Source organism: Moschus berezovskii, chromosome 14 (genome assembly GCF_049115385.1).
Source record: "Moschus berezovskii isolate FMDL1 chromosome 14, NW_MosBer_1.0, whole genome shotgun sequence".
In the NCBI taxonomy this organism is placed as follows: Eukaryota; Metazoa; Chordata; class Mammalia; order Artiodactyla; family Moschidae; genus Moschus; species Moschus berezovskii.
Genome location: NC_142473.1, coordinates 20,539,169 through 20,562,182, shown reverse-complemented (window position 1 = coordinate 20,562,182; position 23,014 = coordinate 20,539,169). Strand labels below are relative to the sequence as shown.

The 23,014-nt window shown below is 38.8% G+C and overlaps 1 protein-coding gene across 2 annotated transcripts in view; it reads right to left on the bottom strand.

Annotated features, from left to right (window-relative positions):
• The window catches only part of GUCY1A2 (guanylate cyclase 1 soluble subunit alpha 2), a 444,325-nt gene that overhangs the window by 81,022 nt on the left and 340,289 nt on the right, over positions 1 to 23,014 (bottom strand). Inside the window, exon 8 of one of the 2 annotated variants that reach the window (XM_088843443.1) lies at positions 6,406 to 6,430. The exons of the other annotated variant lie outside the window; for it this stretch is intronic. Within the exon in view, the coding sequence (XP_088699569.1) occupies positions 6,406 to 6,430 (25 nt within the window). The remainder of the gene's footprint in view (positions 1 to 6,405; positions 6,431 to 23,014) is intronic. 2 annotated transcript variants of the gene reach the window in all.

The window sequence follows — 23,014 nt, the reverse complement described above, 5'->3', positions numbered from 1 at the left end:
CAATGACAGCAGTGGTCCCTAGCTTCTTTCACCAGATCATTTCAGTCTACCTTTTATATAGCCATGCATGGACTGGGAAGTAAATAAAAAACACAAGGAGGAAAAATAGGAAAATGCAAATAACGAATCTTATCAAGTAAGATTCCCATTCTTTTCAATTGGTAGGAAAGGGCAGATCATGGATATCAAGAAATATAAGGACTTTTGATATGATTCAGAAAGCCATCAAGAATACTGAACTTGACCATGTCTATTTTGTTTATTGTGGTAACCTTGTACCTTTTCCCAGGGCCTGGCTAAGAAATAAGTGATCAATAAATATATGTGCATATAGATAAACTAGCAAAACTTGCCCCTAAATGAATCACAGCCTTGTTATGGCACAGAGGCTTGCATAACTCAGGGAAGCTATGAGCCATGCCATGTAGGGTCACCCAATCCAGTGAAGAGTTCTGGAAAAAATGTGACCACTGGCAGAGGGAATGGCAAACCACTCCAGTATGCTTGCCAGGAGAACCACATGAACAGTATGAAAAGGCAAAAAGATATGATACTTGAAGTGGAGCCTCCCTGGTGGGAAGGTGTTCAATAAGCTACTTGGGGAGAGCAGAGGGTAATTACTAATAGCTCCAGAAAGAATGAAGAGGCTGGGCAAAGCAGAAATGATGCTAAGCTGTGGATCCCTCTGGTGGTGAAAGTAAAGTATGATGCTGTAAAGAACAACACTGCACAGGGACCTGGAATGTTACATCCATAAATCAAGGTAAATTGGACATGATTAAGCAGGAGATGGCAAGCATGAACATAAAGATCTTAGGAATCAGTGAACTAAAATGAACCAGAATGGGCAAATTTATTTAGATGACCATTAAATCTACTACTGTGGGAAAGAACCCCTTAGAAAAAATGGAGTAGCTTTCATAGTCAACAAAAGAGTCTGAAATACAGTTGTTGTTGTTCAGTCCCTTAGTCGTGTCAGACAATTTATAACCCCATGGACTGCAGAACGCCAGGCTTCCCTGTTCTTCACTATCTGCTGGAGTTTGCTCAAACTCAAGTCCATTGAGTCAGTGATGTCATTCAACCATCTCATTCTCTGTCACCCCTTTTTCCTCCTACTCTCAGTCTTTCCCAGCATCAGAGTCTTTTCCAGTGAGTCAGTTCTTTGCATCAGGTGGCCAAAGTATTGGAGCATCAGCTTCAGCAGCAGTCCTTCCAATGAATATTCAGGGTTGATTTCCCTTAGGATTGACTGGTTTGATCTCCTTGCTGTCCAAGGGACTCTCAAGAGTCTTCCGTAGCACCACAGTTTGAAAATATCAATTTTTGTGACCCTCAGCCTTCATTATGGTCCAACTCTCACATCCATACATGACAACTGGAAAAACCATAGCATTGACTATACAGACCTTTGTTGGAAAAGTGATGTCTTTCTTTTTTAATATGCTGTCTAGGTTTATCATAGCACTTCTTCCAAGGAGCAAGAGACCTTTAATTTCATGGCTGCAGTCATCGTCCTGCTTGCCAGGTGGCTCAGTGGGTAAAAAATCCACCTGCAATGCAGGAGCCACAGGAGACAGGGGTTCAACCCCCAGGTTAGGAATATCGTCTGGGGAAGGGCATGGTAACCCACTCCAGTATTCTTGCTTGAAGAACCCCATGGACAGAGGAGCCTGGCAGGGTACGGTCCATAGGGTCACAAAGAGTTGGACAACACTGAAGTGACTGAGCACAGTCACTATCCACAGTGATTTTGGAGCCAAAGAAAATAACGTCTGTCACAGTTGGAATTCCTTTGCTTTTTCTATATCCAAAAGATGCTGGCAATTTGATCTCTGGATCCTCTGCTTTTCCTAAATTCAGCTTACACATCTGGAAGTTCTTGGTTCATGTACTGTTGAAGCTTAGCTTGAAGGATTTTGAGCATTACTTTGCTAGTATGTGAGATGAGCACAATTGTGCAGTAGTTTGGACATTCTTTGGCATTGCCCTTATTTGGGATTGGAATGAAAACGGACCTTTTCCAGTCCTGTGGCCACTACTGAGTTTTCCAAGTTCGCTGGCATATTGAATGCAGCACTTTCAACAGCATTATATTTTAGGATCTTAAATAGCTCAGTTGGAATTACATCACCTCCACTAGCTTTGTTCGTAGTTATGCTTCCTAAGGCCCAGTTGACTTCACATCCAGGATGTCTGGCTCTAGGTGAGTGATCACACCACTCGTTATGACCCGGTTACCCGGGTCATAAAGACCCTTTTTGTACAGTTCTTCCCTGTATTCTTGCCACCTCTAAATCTCTTCTGCTTCTGTTAGGTCCATAACATTTCTGTCCTTTATTGAGCCCATCTTTGCATGAAATGGTCCCTTGGTATCTCTAATTTTCTTGAAGAGATCTCTGTTTTTTTCCCATTCTATTGTTTTCCTCTGTTTCTTTGCATTGTTCACTTAAGAAGGTTTTCTTATCTCTCCCTACTATTCTTTGGAACTCTGCATTCAGACGGATGTATTTTTCCTTTTCTCCTTTGACTTTTGCTTGTTTTCTCAGCTATTTCTAAGACTGCCTCAGACAACCATTTTGTCTTGTAGCATTTCTTTTTCATGCGGATGGTTTAGGTCACTGCCTCCTGTACAATGTTATAAACCTCCATCCACAGTTCTTCAGGCACTCTTAGATTGAATCCCTTTAATCTATTTGTCACTTCCTCTGTAGAATCATAAGGAATTTGAAAAGCAGTACTTCGGTGTAATCTCAAAAACAACAGAATGATCTTGATTCATTTCTAAGGCAACTATTCAACGTCATAATAATCCAAGTCTATGCCCCAACTACTAATTCTGAGAAGCTGAAGTTGACTGGTTTATGAAGACCTATAAGACTTTCTAAAATGAACAGGAAGAAAAAGATGTCCTCTTCATCACAGGGGACTGGACGCAACAGTTGGAAATCAACAGATAGACACAATAACAGGCAAGTTTGGCCTTGGAGTACAAAACGAAGCAGGGCAAAGGCTAACAGAGCTTTGTCAAGAGAACACACTGGTCACAGCAAACACCTTCTTCCAACAAGACAAGAGACAACTCTACACACGGACATGACCAGATGGTAAATATCAAAATCATAGAGATTGACTATATTCCTTGCAGCAGAAGTTACAGAAGTTAAATATAGTCAGCAAAAACAAGACCTGGATCTGATTTTGGCTAAGATCATAAGCACCTTATTTCAAAACAAGGCTTAAATTGGAAAAGTAGGGAAACCACTAGGCCTTTCAGGTATGACCTAAATCAGATCCCTTATGGAGGTGATGAATAGATTCAAGGGACTAGATCTGGTAGATAGAGTGCCTGAAGAACTATGAATGGAGGTTCATAACATTGTCAGGAGGTGGTGACCAAACCCATACAAAAGAAAAAGAAATGCAAGAAAGCAAAGTGGTTGTCTGAGGAGGCTTTACAAAGAGCTGTGAAATGAAGAGACGTTAAAAGCAAAGGAAAAAGGGCAAGATATACCCAGTTGAATGCAGAGTTCCAGAGAACAGCAAGGAGACATAAGAAGGCCTTCTTAAAGGAACAATGTCAAATAGAGGAAAACAAGTGGGAAGGACTAGAGATATCTTCAAGAAAACTGAATATAGAAAAGGAATATTTCATATAAGGTTCTGCACGATAAAGGAAAGAAACAGCAAGGACCTAAGAGATGCAGAAGAGATTTAGAAGATGTGGCAAGGATATACAAAAGAAATGTACAAAAAAGTGTTAATGACACACATAACCATGATTGTGTGTCACTCACCAGACATCTGGTGTGTGAAGTCAAGTGGGCCTTAGGAAGGGATACTATGAGCAAAGCTAGCAGAGGAGATGGAATTCCAGCTGAGATATTTAAGATTCTAAAAGATGATGCTGTTAAAGTGATGAACTCAATATGTCAGCAAATTTGGAAAACTCAGCAGTGGCCACAGGACAAGAAAAGCTCAGTTTTCGTTCTAATCTGAAAGAAGGGCAATGTCAAAGAACGTTCATGCTACTATACAATTGTGCTCACTTCATATGTTAGCAAGGCTATGCTCAAAATCCTTCAAGCTAAGCTTCAGCAGTATGTGAACTGAGAACATCCAGAGATAAAATTTGGATTTAGAAAAGGCAGTGGAATCAGAGATCAAATTGCCAACATTTGTTTGATCATGGACAAAGCAAGGGAAAATAGGAAAACTTCTACTATGTTGACTACACTAAAGCCTTTGACTGTGTGGATCACAATAACCCGTAGAAAATTCTTAAAGAGATAGGAATACCAGACCACCTTATCTGTCTCCTGAGAAACCTGTATTCAGGTCAAGAAGCAATAGTGGACATGGAACAACAGATTGGTTCTGAATTGGGAAAAGAGTACCTGAAGGCTATATATTGTCACCCTGCTTATTTAACATATATGCCGAGTCAGTTTACTTCAGTACAGCTGCTCAGTCATGTCCAGCTCTTTGTGGCCCCATGGACTGCAGCATGCCAGGCCTCCCTGTCTATCACCAACTTCAGAGATTACTCAAACTCACGTCCATTGAGTCGGTGATGCCATCCAACCATATTATCCTCTGTCGTTCCCTTCTCCTCTCACCTTCAATCTTTCCCAGCATCAGGGTCTTTTCAAATGAGTCAGCTCTTCTCATCAAATGGCCAAAGTATTGGATTTTCAGCTTCAACATCATCCTTCTAATGAACATTCAGGACTGATTTCTTTTAGGATGAACTGGTTGGATCTCCTTGCAGTCCAAGGGACTCTCAAGAGTCTTCTCCAACACCACAGTTCAAAAGCATCAATTCTTCAGCGCTCAGCTTTCTTTCTAGTCCAATGCTCACATCCATACATGACTACTGGAAAAACCGTTGCCTTGGCTAGACAAACCTTTGTTGGCAAAGTAACGTCTCTGCTTTTTAATATGCTGTCTAGGTTGGTCATAACTTTTCTTCCAAGGGGTAAGCGTCTCTTAATTTCATGGTTGCAATCACCATCTGCAGTGATTTTAGAGCCCAGAAAAATAAAAGTCTGCCACTGTTTCCCCACCTATTTGACATGAAGTGATGGGACCGGATGCCATGATTTTAGTTTTCTGAATGTTGAGCTTTAAGCCAACTTCTTCACTCTCCTCTTTCACTTTCATCAAGAGACTCGTTAGCTTTTCTTCACTTTCTTCCATAAGGGTGGTGTCATCTTCATATCTGAGGTTATTGATATTTCTCCCAGCAATCTTGATTCCAGCTTTTGCTTCATCCAGCCTAGCATTTGTCATGAAGGAATCTGCATGTAAGTTAAATAAGCAGAGTGACAATATACAGCCTTGATGTACTCCTTTTCCTATTTGGAACCAGTCTGTTGTTCCATGTCCAGTTCTAACTGTTGCTTCCTGACCTGCATACAGATTTCTCAAGAGGCAGGTCAGGTGGTCTGGTAATCCCATCTCTTTCAGAATGTTCCACAGTTTGTTGTGATCCACACAGTCAAAGGCTTTGGCATAGTCAATAAAGCAGAAGTACATGTTTTTCTGGAACTCTCTTGTTTTTTCGATGATCCAACGGAAGTTGGCAATTTGATCTCTGGTTCCTCTGCCTCTTCTAAAACCAGCTTGAACATCTGGAACTCCATGGTTCACATATTGTCGAAGCCTGGCTTGGAGAATTTTGAGCATGACTTTTCTAGTGTATGAGATAAGTGCAATTGTGCGGTAGTTTGAACATTCTTTGGCATTGCCTTTCTTAGGGATTGGAATGAAAACTGAGCTTTTCCAGTCCTGTGGCCACTGCTGAATTTTCCAAATTTGCTGGCATATTGAGTGCAGCACTTTCACAGCATCGTCTTTTAGGATTTGAAATAACGCAACTGGAATTCCATCACCTCCACTAGCTTTGTTCGTAGTGATGCTTCCTAAGGCCCACTTGACTTCACATTCCAGGATGTCTGGCTGTAGGTGAGTGATCACACCATCGTGATTATCTGGGTGGTGAAGATCTTTTTTGTACAGTTCTTCTGTGTATTCTTGCCACCTCTTCTTAATATCTTCTGCTTCTGTTAGGCCCATACCATTTCTGTCCTTTATTGAGCCCATCTTTGCATGAAATGTTGCCTTGGTATCTCTAATTTTCTTGAGGAGATCTTTAGTCTTTCCCATTCTGTTGTTTTCCTCTATTTCTTTGCACTGATCATTGAGGAAGGCTTTCTTATCTCTCCTTGCTATTCTTTGGAACTCTGCATTCAAATGGGTATATCTTTCCTTTTCTCCTTTGCTTTTTGCTTCTCTTCTTTTCACAGCTATATGTAAGGGCTCCTCAGACAGCCATTTTGCTATTTTGCATTTCTTTTTCTTGGGGATGCTCTTGCTTCCTTTCTCCTGTACAATGTCATGAACCTCTGACCACAGTTCATCAGGCACTCTGTCTATATGCAGAGTACCTCACATGAAATGCCAAACTGGATGAAGTTCAAGCTGGAATCAAGATTACTGGGAGAATTATCAACAATATCAGACAAGGAGTAAAACCACTGTAGTGGTAGAAAGTGAAGAGGAACTAAAGAACCTCTTGATGAGAGTGAAAGAGAAAAGTGAAAAAGCTGGATAAAACCTCAACTTTCAAGAAACTAAGATCATGGCACCAGGCCCATCACTTCATGGCAAATAAAAGGGGATAAAAGTGGAAACAGTGGCAGGTTTTTTCTTCTTGGGCTCTAAAATCACTGTGGATTGTGATGACTGCCATGAAATTAAAATACAGTTGCTCCTTGAAAGGAAAGCTACTACAAACAAAGCTAATCAGCATATTTAAAAGCAGACTTCACTCTGCCAACAAAGGTCTGTATATTCAAAGCTATGGTTTCTCCTGTAGTCATATACATATGAAACAGATGGACCATAAGGAAGGTTCTGCTGTGAAGAATTGATGCTTTGGAATTTCAGTGCTGGAGAAGACTCTCGAGAGTGCCTTTGATCACAAGAAGATCAAGTTGGTCAATTTTAAAGGAAATCAACCCTGATTATTAATTGGAAAGACTCATCCTGAAGCTGAAGCTCTGATACACTGGCCACCTGATGCAGAGAGCAAACTCATTGGAAAAGACCCTGATGGTGTGGAGCATTGAAGGCAAAAGGAGAATGGTGCAGCAGAGGATGAGATGATTAAATAGCATCACCGACTCAATGAACATGAATCTGAGCACACTCTGGGAGATAGTGAAGGACAGAGTAGAATGGTCTACTGCAGTCCATGGAGCTGCAAAGAATCAGGCACGACTTAGCGACTGAAGAGCAACAACAAAACAAAACTCACATTGGCATATTGGCATGCCCTATTTCTGTGTTAGAATATTATGTGTTACTTTGGGGTTATGACTGACCAGAAAGACTGTATACTAAACAAGTTCTTAGTGGAAGTTGAGTGGTAATGCTGATGGAAAGGATGGAACTTGTTAGAGAGATATGTAGGTGGCAAGTTGACAAGATTTGGTGACTAGATGTAAAAAAAATTAATAGAAGGAACATTCCTCAATGTAATAAAAGCTATATATGATAAACCCACAGCAAACATTATCCTCAATGGTGAAAAATTGAAAGTGTTTCCCCTAAAGTCAGGAACAAGACAAGGGAACCCACTCTCACCACTACTATTCAACATAGTTTTGGAAGTTTTGGCCACAGCAATCAGAGCATAAAAAGACATAAAAGGAATTCAGATAGGAAAAGAAGAAGTAAAATTCTCACTGTTTGCAGATGACATGATCCAGAAAACCCTAAAGACTCTACCAGAAAATCACTAGAGCTAATCAATGAATATAGTAAAGTTGCAGGATATAAAATCAACACACAGAAATCCCTTGCATTCGTATACACTAATAATGAGAAAATAGAAAGAGAAATTAAGGAAACAATTTCATTCACCGTTGCAACGAAAAGAATAAAATACTTTGGAATATATCTACCTAAAGAAACAAAAGACCTATATATCAGTTCAGTTCAGTCGCTCATTCGTGTCCGACTCTCCGCGACCCCATGAATCACAGCACGCCAGGCCTCCCTGTCCATCACCAACTCCCGGGGTTCACTCAAACTCATGTCCACAGAGTCGGTGATGCCATCCAGCCATCTCACTCTCTGTCGTCCCCTTCTCCTCCCACCCCCAACCTTTCCCAGCATCAGAGTCTTTTCCAGTGAGTCAACTCGTCGCATGAGGTGGCCAAAGTATTGCAGTTTCAGCTTTAGCATCAGTCCTGCCAATGAACACTCAGGATTGATCTCCTTTAGAATGGACTGGTTGGATCCTCTTGCGGTACAAGGGACTCTCAAGAGTCTTCTCCAACACCACAGTTCAAAAGCATCATTTCTTCAGCGATCAGCTTTCTTCACAGTCCAGCTCTCACATCCATACATGACCACGGGAAAAACCATAGGCTTGACTAGACGGACCTTGGTTGGCAAAGTAATGTCTCTGCTTTTTAATATACTATCAAGGTTGGTCATAACTTTCCTTCCAAGGAGTAAGCGTCTTTTAATTTCATGGCTGCAATCAGCATCTGCAGTGATTTTGGAGCCCCCCAAAATAAAGTTTGACACTATTTCCATTGTTTTTCCATCTATTTCCCATGAAGTGATGGGACCAGACGCCTATATATAGAAAAGTATAAAACATGGGTGAAAGAAATCAGAGAGGACACTAATAGGTGGAGAAACATACCGTGTTCATGGATTGGAAGAATAAATATTGTGAAAATGAATATATTACCCAAAGTAATTTATAAGTTCAATGCAATCCCTATCAAGCTACCAACGGTGTTTTTCACAGAGCTAGAACAAATAATTTCACAATTTGTATGGAAATACAAAAAAACCTCGAATAGCCAAAGCAATCTTGAGAAAGAAGAATGCAACTGGGGGAATCAACCTGCCGGAATTCAGGCTCTACCACAAAGCCACCGTCATCAAGACAGTATGGTACTGGCATAAAGACAGAAATATAGATTAATGGAACAAAATAGAAAGCCCAGAGATAAATCCATGCACCTATGGACACCTTATCTTTGACAAGGGAGGCAAGACTATTCAGTGGAGAAAAGACAATCTCTTTAACAAGTAGTGCTGGGAAAACTGGTCAGCCACTTGTAAAAGAATGAAACTAGAACACTCCCTCGGAGAAGGCAATGGCAGCCCACTCCATTACTCTTGTCTGGAAAATCCCATGGACGGAGGAGCCTGCTGGGCTGCAGTCCATGGGGTCGCTAAGAGTTGGACATGACTGAAATGACTTAGCAGCAGAACACTCCCTAACACCATATACAAAAATAAACTCATAATGGATTAAAGATCTAAATATAAGACCAGAAACTATAAAACTTCTAGAGGAGAACATAGGCATAACACTCTCCGACATAAGTCACAGCAGGATCCTCCATGACCCACCTCCCAGAATATTGGAAATAAAATAAAATATAAACAAATGGGACCTAATTAAAATTAAAAGCTTCTGCACAGCAAAGGAAACTATAAGCAAGGTGAAAAGACAGCCTTCAGAATGGGAGAAAATAATAGCAAATGAAGCAACTGATAAAGGATTAATCTCAAAAATATACAAGCAACTCCTGCAGCTCAATTCCAGAAAAATAAATGACCCAATCAAAAAATGGGCCAAAGAACTAAACAGACATTTCTCCAAAGAAGACATACAGATGGCTAACAAACACATGAAAAGATGCTCAACATCACTCAAAATCAGAGAAATGCAAATCAAAACCACAATGAGGTACCATTCCACGCCAGTCAGAATGGCTGCTATCCAAAAGTCTACAAGCAATAAATGCTGGAGAGGGTGTGGAGAGAAGGGAACCCTCTTACACTGTTGGTGGGAATGCAAACTAGTACAGCCACTATGGAGAACAGTGTGGAGATTCCTTAAAAAACTGGAAATAGAACTGCCATATGACCCAGCAATCCCACTCCTGGGCAAACACACCGAGGAAACCAGAATTGAAAGAGACACATGTACTCCAATGTTCATCGCAGCACTGTTTATAATAGCCAGGACATGGAAGCAACCTAGATGTCCATCTGCAGACGAATGGATAAGAAAGCTGTGGTACATTTACACAATGGATTACTACTCAGCGATTAAAAACAATACATTTGAATTAGTTCTAATGAGGTGGACAAAACCGGAGCCTATTATACAAAGCGAAGTAAGCCAGAAACAAAAACACCAATACAGTATATTAACACATATATATGGAATATAGCAAGAGGATAATGATAACCGGGTATATGAGACAACAGCAGAGACTTGAATGTGTGGAGCAGTCTTTTGGACTGTGTGAGAGAGGGCGAGGGTGGGATAATTTGGGAGAACGGATTGAAGCATGTATATTATCATATGTGAAACGAATTTGACGTGGTTGGGGGCTCCCCACCTCAACACTCTGTGGATTTAAGAGGCCGTTTCTTCCGGAAGTGTATAAATTAGCCTGGGATAGAACCTGCACGCTGAATTTACTAATTAAAAAAAAGAAACCAGAACTATAAAGGTGGCATAGAAATACAAGAAATTATTCTTAAGTAATTTTTTAAAACTTTGAACAGAGTTACAGATTTTGCCATTTGTTATAAACTGGTATATGTAATTTAACCAGAACCATGAGAAAGTTGGTATTGTGTGAATTCTGAGGCACTTTCGACATGTTGTAGGAGTGATGTGGACTTTCTTGAGTTTTACACATTCATAAGTGAATGGTCTGTATCTCGTGCCTTTGTTGGTTTTCTGTGAGCTGTAGTTTCTGGGAAATGAGCAGCTCTCATTCCTGTAACTCTTGTAACCCTTTCATTCGTGTGCCTCCTTTACGAGGATTCAGTGCGGCTGTGGTGCTGTTATCCCTCTGATAGGAACTCTAACAGTGTAAAGCCCCAAAGATCTGTTACTTATTTTTATTTTATATTGTACTATATTTTATTTATAGTGTTGTGTTTGTTTCAGGTGTATAGCAAAGTGATACAGTCATATATATATATGAATTAACAAAAGCAGTTCCCGTCTTTTGATGGGGAGTTCGTGGTTTATAATATAAATGGCATTATTTTGAAAGAGGGATAACTTAGGTAAGGCATTGGGTTTTTTTATTTTTTCTTTTTGCAGCTTGAGGCAGTTGTAAAATAACTTAATGTAGCTTTTTTGCAACTCTGTATTCTATAGTATTTTTTTCATTTGGTGATATTTTAACTGTTAATGCTTATGGCATTGTGCTTTGTACCATTTATTAAATTTTATAAATAAAAAAAATTAAAAAGAGACTTACAAGGAAGGAGGCTCAAAATGCTGGATTAGTGTGCTATGTTCATGAATTGAAATAAGGAGTAAAAGAGAAAGTATAAGTTCTCTTTTGGTGGGACTAAGATGGCAGTTAATTTTGGATGGGAGAGTTAAATATGAGTTAAATTTGATTTGGGAGATATCAGCTTTGAATTGGTTCTAGAAACCATGGCTGTGTCAGACTTACCAGCGTGTATAACATGGGGAAAAAGAGTTGGGTGAATAAGTTTGAAGAAAGTAAATATTTAAAAGATTCACAATCAAACTGAAACAAAGGATCTGAAGACAAGTCAAGAGTCTGAAATTTTAAAGCAGACAGTAGAGTTTGTAGGTGAGAGCAAAACAGAGGGAACAAACCAGGAATTGGGAGATGCATAAAGAAGTTATGAAGTTTGAGACAATGAAAAAAAAAAGAGACCTCAATAGTAAAGCAAACCTGTTAGGACAATAGTCAGTTCCTTAGCAGAACCTAAGGATCTGGGGAAAGAAGAAAGCAGACAGAAGGACATGCATGTTATTGTGAGTGAAGGCAGGGGCCTCTCCTAACAAGGAGAGACCAAATTCAAGAGATGTCCTGAGGGGATCAGTCCATCTTGAGAGCTTCTCTGCTCAGAATCCTCTGAATCAGACTCATTGAGTCTGGCAAAAATAATCTGTGTGCTTAGTTGCTCAGTCATGTCTGACTCTTGCTACCCCATAAACTGTAACGTGCCAGGCTCCTCTGTCCATGGGATTCTCCAGGCAAGAATATTGGAGTGGGTTGCCATTTCTTTCTCCAGGGGATCTTCCCGACCCAGAAATAGAGCCCACGTCTCCTGCATTGCAGGCAGGAGAAAAATAATCTAGCCACTGGCATTTTCCCACATTGACAAAGTGAGCTTCCCTGGTAGCTCAGCTGGTAAAGAATCTGCCTGCACTGCAAGAGACCCTGGTTTGATTCCTGGGTCAGAAAGATCCCCTGGAGGAGGGGATCTCCAGCATTCTTGGTCTTTACTGGTGGCTCAGATGGTAAAGAATCTGCCTGCAATATGGCAGACCCAGGTTCAATCCCTGGGAGATATGGGTTCAGTCTCAGCATTGGGAAGATCCCCTGGAGGAGGGCATGGCAACCCACTCCAGTATTCTTGCCTGGAGAATCTCATGGACAGAGGAGCCTGGCAGGCTACAGTCCATGGGTTTGCAAAGAGTCAGACACGACTGAGTGACTAAGCACAGAAGAACACAAGGTGAGAATATGCAATGGATGACATAAGCTTCTCAGTTTCATGACCTTAGTTTCCTGATCTTGGATGGAAACCGCAGACATTCTTAATATTTGAAGGGTTTGAAAAAATTTCAATCTATTGAACATAGTATTAAGGTCACCTTTTTGTAGTATTCCACTGCCTAGGTAATTTCAACATGATTCAACACAAAGAAAAAACCCATAAAATGGAAACAACTCATATTCAGAAACTGTGAACACTGAAACACTTAGGAAGCATCCTGTCAATTCAACCTCCTGTTTCTCTTTCTAAATAACTTCTCATCTTCATTCCTACTGTTTCAACCTTAGCTGGGGGATCTCATTCTCTCCTTGGACTACCACACTAATCTCCTGACTTGTCCATCTGTCTCTAGTCTAGTTCTTCAGTCTTCCAATATGTAGCTGCAGATGGTACTTTCTAAAATATTTTAATACATTCACCTCAATAAGGTTTTTCCCAATTAGAATCTCTCAATGATTCTTAATTTCCTACTGCATAATATCCAGATCTCTTTGTAAGCAATTCATGATCCCTAATGGCCTGGCTCTTAGTCAATGTCCCATTTCATCTGACACTTCCACCTTTATAAATTTTTGCTCTTAAAACACCAGCTGCCTGTTGCTTTCTAAATTCATGGAATAATTTCACACTTCTGGGTTTTGCACATGCTATTTCTTCTGCTTGTACTGTCTTCCTTAACTAAATCACCTGACAAACTCCTATTTAATCTATTAATTTTCAATATTCATTCATATTCCCTCTTAATAAAAACTTCCCCGACACACTGCCTTTCGGTCTCCCATACTTCATCAGCCACAGTGACAGTGTATTCTCTGCTATCTTGATATCTTTTACATTTCTTTATTTTAATATGCAATAATAGACTCTAAATTCTACTGAAGAGATGAAGTGAAGAGGAAATACCTTTGGAAATTCAAACAAATCTTTGAAAAGCTCTGAATTCACAATGCCACAACATCGAAAAAGTTTTTCCCAAAATGCGTATCTAAGAATGAAATAATGCAACCCAAGTGGATGTGCAGATGGTTAACAATCTAAGCTCACTGACTAGATCCTTACATTGCAGCATGGGTGATTTAAATGCATCTCTCGGCAAACACTTTTTTAGTCTGTATCACAGTTCTGAGCTCACTTGTGAACTGTTGATACTGTGAGTGCAAATTTTACAAAATACCAAGGGCCAGTATCATAGCACTTTCTTGTTTATGCATTTCTCACCCCATATAAATCTACATCCTATGAGGGAAGAGACTATGTCTATTCTTTTTTCAGTTAGAAATAGATTTTCAATAAATATTAAAAGAATGAATCATATACCTGAAATTCAGTTACACTATCTAAACAAGCACACAATGTTCATTCCCATCTTCCATGCTTTTGAGAATGACATTGCAACATCTTCCTATTTTAAAAATCTATGATTGCTAGAGGAAAAGATTTACTTCATTCAATAGTGAATTATTTCACTTATTTATTCATTCACTCACCAAATATTTGTCAATTTCTTAATATATGCTACACATTGTTCTATGTTTTGAGGATAGAGGAATATATATAGTAGATGAGGACTCTGCTTTTATGGTGCTTTCATTCTTAAGGAGACACATAATAAGCAAATAAATAAAATTTATTATATATACCACAAATTTATATTATTTTAAATGTCTCTTTGTTCTTCTTTAAACTTGGTAATGATTTAGATATGGAGGCTGAAGGTAGCAAGGAAGAACTGGTGTGTCCTGCTCTTTATTGCTGCCACTACACAATACAGTCTTTGAGCTTTGCAATTTCAGAATTTGAAGATTTTTCAAATCCTTGTAGTTTTCTTAACCTGTTTGTATAAAAAGCACCACCAAATGAATACCTAAAATAAATTTTCATTTATGTGGACTGGAGGTATGACTTTGTAAATGAGCAACTTGGCCAGGAAACTGATGAGAGGTATATTTTAAAAGGTCTTATTCTTATAATAGAGACCATGTCCTAATTGAGAAAGCTGAAGGGAAAAACATACAGCCTTACAGTGAAAACTGCTCTTTAGAAGTCAGTAAAATTTAATCAGAGACCATTTTCTGCAATGACATGTGTCAGCCTACTACTGAATAATCAGCAAGGAAAAAAAATGATTCCTTCAATGACAAAAATCCTCTTTTTATAAATTCAGAAAATGTCATACCTGCCAGAGTTGTCACAATTAATTATGGCAGGCTAGGAAGATTAAAAATATCGTGACAGTTTCTCATAATTACTCTCTCACTTGGAATAATTTCCCCTCTACATGTCCTTCAAGATCCAACTTAGGGAACCCATCTTTTGTGAACTCCTTTTCTGAACCCGTTTATTAAAACATTTACTCTTTCCTCAGTTACTAATGTACTTTATAGATAGTTCCACTAATTCAAAGAATACATTTCATTTTAATTATATTTTATAAATGTTCTTTCATGATTGTAATCTTCTTGAGTCCATGTATATTATAAATCTCCAGAAGTTATCTTTCTGCAGTGAATGGAATAAATAATTATAGTCTATTGTCTATATTTGCATAAACAAGCATATTATTCTAAAGTGATTTTTTTTAAAAGTCACTTTTAAAATGACTAAATAACATTGCTTAATTAAGGTTATATATTTTTATATTTCTATTCTTCAATTTTATGTGGGTAAAATTAACTCCATAAGGCACTTATCTATCTTTATCAAGTTTGTTCAGCATAATGAAAGACAATATTTAATAAATTTTAATGTATCATAAAGTATTTTAACATCAAATATTATAGTTGCCTTTCCATACTGTCAGCAACATATTTAGGCAATGATGATAATGATGACGAAGTATTTCCTTGAAGGAAAACAAATTCATTATCCCTAACAATAAAATACTTAATGGGATTTGACAGCAAACAACCCTATTGGGCCCCTTGATGAAAGTGAAAGAGGAGAGTGAAAAGGTTGGCTTGAAGCTCAACATTCAGAAAACAAAGATCATGGCATCTGGTCCCATCAATTCATGGGAAATAGATGGAAAAACAGTGGAAACAGTGTCAGATTTTATTTTTTTGGGCTCCAAAATTACTGCAGATGCTGACTGCAGCCATGAAATTAAAAGAGGCTTACTCCTTGGAAGGAAAGTTATGACCAACCTAGATAATATATTAAAAAGCAGAGACATTACTTTGCCAACAAAGGTCCGTCTAGTCAAGGCTATGGTTTTTTCCGTGGTCATGTATGGATGTGAGAGTTGGACTGTGAAGAAGGCTGATCGCCGAAGAATTGATGCTTTTGAACTGTGGTGCTGGAGAAGACTCTTGAGAGTCCCTGGGACTGCAAGGAGATCCAACCAGTCCATTCTAGAGGAGCTCAATCCTGAGTGTTCATTGGAGGGACTGATGCTAAAGCTGAAACTCCAATACTTTGGCCACCTCATGCGATGAGTTGACTCACTGGAAAAGACTCTGATGCTGGGAAAGGTTGGGGGCGGGAGGAGAAGGGGACGACAGAGAATGAGATGGCTGGATGGCATCACCGACTTGATAGACATGAGTTTGGGTGAACTCCGGGAGTTGGTGATGGACAGGGAGGCCTGGCGTGCTGTGATTCATGGGGTCGCAGAGAGTCAGACATGACTGAGCGACTGAACTGAACTGAACCATATTGGGAGCAGGAAATTCTTTAAGCTCTATATTTAGGATGAACAACTTGTCTCACTACAGAAAGTAAGAAATGGCAAACAACTGGGTTATTTGTGAACAAGGCAAGTGGATATAGAACTAATTTGTAAGTAAACGTAAGTGAGAAGGAAGTCCAAGATAAGATAAAAAGACAGCATAAAAAGGACAGGAGGAAAATGTGGACTAGATTTTATAATAAAAATATCCTTACTTTCCCTTCCTCACTCATTTGCTACAAAATCATGTATAGAAAATTGGTTCCTGAAAGAAAAATAACAGAAATGGAAAATTCAGATTTGGAAAAATCAGACAATTACAGTCTAAGATTATTTGCTACACTTTCTCTTTCCCAAACATATTTGTGATCAAGCTTGTCAAAAGGTCTTCGTTTCTAAATCAGTGTTTTTTAACTCCTGGTATGTGGGCAGGGACTGGGAGGAAGACTCATGAGGGAAGGTATATATATATATATAAATGATTTTCATTGATGTGTGGCAGAGACCACTGCAACACTGTAAATCCTCCAAAAAATTATCCTCCAATTATCCTCCAAAAAATTAAATAAGTTGTAGGTCATAATCTTTTAGTGAGTTGTAAGATTTAGCATTGCTTTATTAAGCTTTTATTTTAATTTTGTATATTTTATATATACAAATAAACACAAATGTGTGCTCTGTGTCAAATGCATTGTTTTCTTATTTTTTGTTGTTGTTGTAGTAAAAAAATTGGAAGCTATCATATTAAAGAGCCTGAGTAATTTGACTATGTTTAATGGAAACATTTGAATTCCCTGAGGCAAGATTAATTCAAGGTATAAATGAACTAAATGAATGCTTATAACATGTTGACTGAGGAATATAAGCAATATTTCCTCAGGAAATTAACTCCTCAAATAGTGGCCAAAGCATCACACTCTTTTCTTAAAGTCTCATAATCAGTAATTGCTTTTTTCAGTTTTATGGAGATATAATTGACATATTGTGTATATTTAAGGTGTACAATGTGTTGACTTGCTACATCTTTAAATGCAAAATCATTCCCACAAAACTTTTAGCTACCATTGACATCCCATCATATAGTTACTATTTCTTTTTTGTGATCAGCACATTTCAGATCTAAAAATTTGCCTTCAGTATCAATCAACCATGGATAAAAAATATTTGGGAAAAAATCTAACTTCAGAAAGTTTCAAGTGGTGAAACTTGAATTTGCTATGTATCATTAAAAATAAAAAAAGCATTTTACATAGTTTTGGAAGTTTTGGCCACAGCAATCAGAGCAGAAAAAGACATAAAAGGAATCCAAATTGGAAAAGAAGTAAAACTCGCACTGTTTGTAGATGACATGATCCTCTACACAGAAAACCCTAAAGACTCTACCAGAAAATTACTAGAGCTAATCAATGAATATAGTAAAGTTGCAGGATATAAAATCAACACACAGAAATCCCTTGCATTCGTATACACTAATAATGAGAAAATAGAAAGAGAAATTAAGGAAACAATTCCATTCACTGTTGCAACGAAAAGAATAAAATACTTAGGAATTTATCTACCTAAAGAAACAAAATACCTATATATAGAAAACTATAAAACACTGGTGAAAGAAATCAGAGAGGACACTAACAGATGGAGAAATATACTGTGTTCATGGATTGGAAGAATAAATATTGTGAAAAAGAATATATTACCCAAAGTAATTTATAAGTTCAATGCAATCCCTATCAAGCTACCAACGGTGTTTTTCACAGAGCTAGAACAAATAATTTCACAATTTGTATGGAAATACAAAAAAACCTCGAATAGCCAAAGCAATCTTGAGAAAGAAGAATGCAACTGGGGGAATCAACCTGCCGGACTTCAGGCTCTACCACAAAGCCACAGTCATCCAGACAGTATGGTCCTGGCATAAAGACAGAAATATAGATCAATGGAACAAAATAGAAAGCCCAGAGATAAATCCATGCACCTATGGACACCTTATCTTTGACAAGGGAGGCAAGACTATTCAATGGAGAAAAGACAATCTCTTTAACAAGTGGTGCTGGGAAAACCGGTCAGCCACTTGTAAAAGAATGAAACTAGAACACTCCCTTGGAGAAGGCAATGGCAGCCCACTCCAGTACTCTTGCCTGGAAAATCCCATGGACAGAGGAGCCTGCTGGGCTGCAGTCCATGGGGTCACTAAGAGTCGGACACGACTAAAGTGACTTAGCAGCAGAACACTCCCTAACACCATATACAAAAATAAACTCAAAATGGATTAAAGATCTAAATTTAAGACCAGAAACTATAAAACTCCTAGAGGAGAACATAGGCAAAACTCTCTCCGACATAAATCACAGCAGGATCCTCCATGACCCACCTCCCACCTCCATATATATGCGTTAGTATACTGTATTGGTGTTTTTCTTTCAGGCTTACTTCACTCTGTATAATAGGCTCCAGTTTCATCCACCTCATTAGAACTGATTCAAATGTATTCTTTTTAATTGCTGAGTAATACTCCATTGTGTAAATGTAAATGGACTGGAAATAAAAGCAACAATAAACAAATGGGACCTAATTAAAATTAAAAGCTTCTGCACAGCAAAGGAAACTATAAGCAAGGTGAAAAGACAGCTTTAGAATGGGAGAAAATAATAGCAAATGAAGCAACTGACAAAGGATTAATCTCAAAAATATACAAGCAGCTCCTGCAGCTCAATTCCAGAAAAATAAACGACCCAATCAAAAAATGGGCCAAAGCATTGAAACATGTATATTATCATATGTGAAATGAATTGCCAGTCCAGGTTCGATGCATGAGACAGGATGCTCGGGGCTGGTACACTGTGATGACCCAGAGGGATGGGATAGGGAGGTAGGTAGGAGGGGGGGTTCAAGATGGGGAACACATGTACACCCGGGGAGGATTCATGTTAATGTATGGCAAAACCAACCAATATAACATTGTAAAGTAATTAGCCTGCAATAAAAAAAAAATGGGCCAAAGAACTAAACAGACATTTCTCCAAAGAAGACATACAGATGGCTAACAAACACATGAAAAGATGCTCAACATCACTCATTATCAGAAAAATGCAAATCAAAACCACAATGAGGCACCATTTCACTCCAGTCAGAATGGCTGCTATCCAAAAGTCTACAAGCTATAAATGCTGGAGAGGGTGTGGAGAAAAGGGAACCCTCTTACACTGTTGGTGGGAATGCAAACTAGTACAGCCACTATGGAGAACAATGTGGAGATTCCTTAAAAAACTGGAAATAGAACTGCCATATGACCCAGGAATCCCACTCCTGGGCATACACACCGAGGAAACCAGAATTGAAAGAGACATATGTACTCCAATGTTCATCGCAGCACTGTTTATAATAGCCAGGACATGGAAGCAAGCTAGATGTCCACCTGCAGACGAATGGATAAGAAAGCTGTGGTACATTTACACAATGGAGTATTACTCAGCAATTAAAAAGAATACATTTGAATCAGTTCTAATGAGGTGGATGAAACTGGAGCCTATTATACAGAGTGAAGTAAGCCTGAAAGAAAAACACCAATACAGTATACTAACGCATATATATGGAATTTAGAAAGATGATAACGATAACTTTGTATACGAGACAGCAAAAGAGACACAGATGTATAGAATAGTCTTTGTACTCTGGGGGAGAGGGCAAGGGTGGGATGGTTTGAGAGAACGGCATTGAAACATGTATATTATCATATGTGAAATGAATCGCCAGTCCAAGTTCAATGCATGATACAGGATGCTCGTGGCGGGTATACTGGGATGAACCAGAGGGATGGGATGAGGAGGGAGGTGGGGGGGTGCTCAAGATGGGGAACATATGTACACCTGGGGCAGATTCATGTCAGTGTATGGCAAAACCAATACAATCATGTAAAGTAATTAGCCTCCAATTAAAATAAATAAAATTAAAAAATAATTAAAACATTTAAAAAAATAAAAAAAAAGCATTTTACATTGTATGGTTGCCAGGAAGGAAGGATGGAGGAAGGGACTGTTAGGGAGTTTGGGATGGACAGGTACACATTGCTCTATTTTAAATGGATAACCAACAAGAACCTGCTGTATGGCACAGGAAAGTCTGCTCAATGTTATGTGGCAGCCTGGGTGAAAGAGGAATTTATGGGAAAATGAATACATGTATATTTATGGCTGAGTCTGTTTGTTATCCACCTGAGACTTTCGCAAAATTGTGCATTAGCTATACTCCAGTACAAAATAAAATGCTTAATTAAAAGGATAATATTAAATAATCCAGTGATGATTTAAAGTATACGGGAGGGTGTGTATTGGTTATATGCAAACAGTACATAATTTTAACAAGGGAATTGAATATCCACAGATTTTATATACAAAGTGGGTCTTGGAAACAATCTCCTGCAGATACCCAGGAATAACTGTACTCTCTTGGAACATTTAAATATATGATTTGGTATTATTAGCTAAAGTCACCACGCTATATATTAGATTTCCTTATGTTAAATTTATAACTGTAAGCCTCTACCCTTTGTGCAATATCTGCTCATTTCCATTAATGCTTCTTAAAGATTATAAAAGAACTGCTTCAGATAATTTTAAAGAAATAATTTTTATCAAAATAAGATGAAGTTATGAGTCTAGTTATGATATTAGCTATTTTATTAATAGTAGAATGAAGCCACAGAAAGACTGGCTTTGAGGGGAAAAGAGATATAGAGCATACATACCATGTCTTCCTAATGAGAGAGCCAGTAAGTTGAGTGATGGGGGACTAGCAATGGGTACTAACTGGGAAAGGAGGAGGAGCTGGACAGGAAACATGGTCCTTAAAAGCCAGAAGGAAAGAGTAAGGATAAAGGGCCAGGAGAAGGAAGACCTTGGCAGTGTGATGCCCAAACTTGAATACTCTAACTTCTGGATACTGAAATGTTTGGCTAAAGTAGTCTGTAGATTATAACTGTTCAGCCATAGCGGGAATAATTTTTAGGAATGATAGATAACAATATATTAATCTCCATCCATATTATTTCCTCTAGACAAATATATCAGAGTTCCCTTTTTATATGTAAAACAACAGAAAAAAAAAAGACCAATATCAGTTAATAGGAAAGGCAATGCCAAAGAATGCTCAAACTACCGAACAATTGCACTCATCTCACACGCTAGTAAAGTCATGCTCAAAACTCTCCAAGCCAGGCTTCAGCAATACGTGAACCGTGAACTTCCAGATGTTCAAGCTGGTTTTAGAAAAGGCAGAGGAATCAGTGATCAAATTGCCAACATCTGCTGGATCATGGAAAAAGCAAGAGAGTTCCAGAAAAACATCTATTTCTGCTTCATTGACTATGCCAAAGCCTTTGACTGTGTGGATCACAATAAACTGTGGAACATTCTGAAAGAGATGGGATTCCCGGACCACTTGACCTGCCTCTTGAGAAACCTATATGCAGGTCAGGAAGCAACAGTTATAAATGGACATGGAACAACAGACTGGTTCCAAATAGGAAAAGGAGTACATCAAGGCTGTATATTGTCATCCTGATTTAACTTATATGCAGAGTACATCATGAGGAACGCTGGGCTGGAAGAAGCACAAACTGGAATCAAGATTGCCGGGAGAAATATCAATAACCTCAGATATGCAGATGACACTACCCTTATGGCAGAAAGTGAAGAGGGACTAAAAAGCCTCTTGATGAAAGTGAAAGAGAAGAGTGAAAAAGTTGGCTTGAAGCTCAACATTCAGAAAACTAAGATCATGGCATCTGGTCCCATCTCTTCATGGGAAATAGATGGAGAAACAGTGGAAACAGTGTCAGACTTTATTTTGGGGGGCTCCAAAATCACTGTGGATGCTGACTGCAGCCGTGAAATTAAAAGACACTTACTCCTTGCAAGGAAAGTTATGACCAACCTAGATAGCATATTAAGAAGCAGAGATATTACTTTGCCAACCAAGGTTCGTCTAGTCAAGTCTATGGTTTTTCCCGTGGTCATGTATGGATGTGAGAGTTGGACTGTGAAGAAGGCTGATCGCCGAAGAATTGATGCTTTTGAACTGTGGTGCTGGAGAAGACTCTTGAGAGTCCCTGGGACTGCAAGGAGATCCAACCAGTCCATTCTAAAGGAGATCAGTCCTGGGTGTTCATTGGAAGGACTGATGCTAAAGCTGAAACTCCAATACTTTGGCCACCTCATGGGAAGAGTTGACTCACTGGAAAAGAGTGTGATGCTGGGAGGGTTGGGGGCAGGAGGAGAAGGGGACAACAGAGAATGAGATGGCTGGATGGCATCACCGACTCGATGGACATGAGTTTGAGTGAACTCCAGGAGTTCGTGATGGACAGGGAGGCCTGGAGTGCTGTGATCATGGGTTCAAAAAGAGTCAGACAGGACTGAGTGACTAAACTGAACTGAACTGAATATTGTAGAGTGGTTTTCTAATGTGCTTTTAAAATAACCACTTTCTGAAGAACGTAAAGCCAGTATATTATTACCTCCAGATAAAAATCAGAGTTGTTATGAATCACACTAGTTTTCAAACCTAGCAATTACTGGAGCAAAACTAAAATCTGAGTCTTTGCACTCCAACTCCTTTACACGTTGATTGCATTAACCTGCTTTTCCATTTGAGAACAAACAAACAAAAATTAACGGTACATTTTGCTTACCTCATAGCTTTGCCCGTGGCCTGCTACAACTTTAGGACATACTAAGAATATCCTAA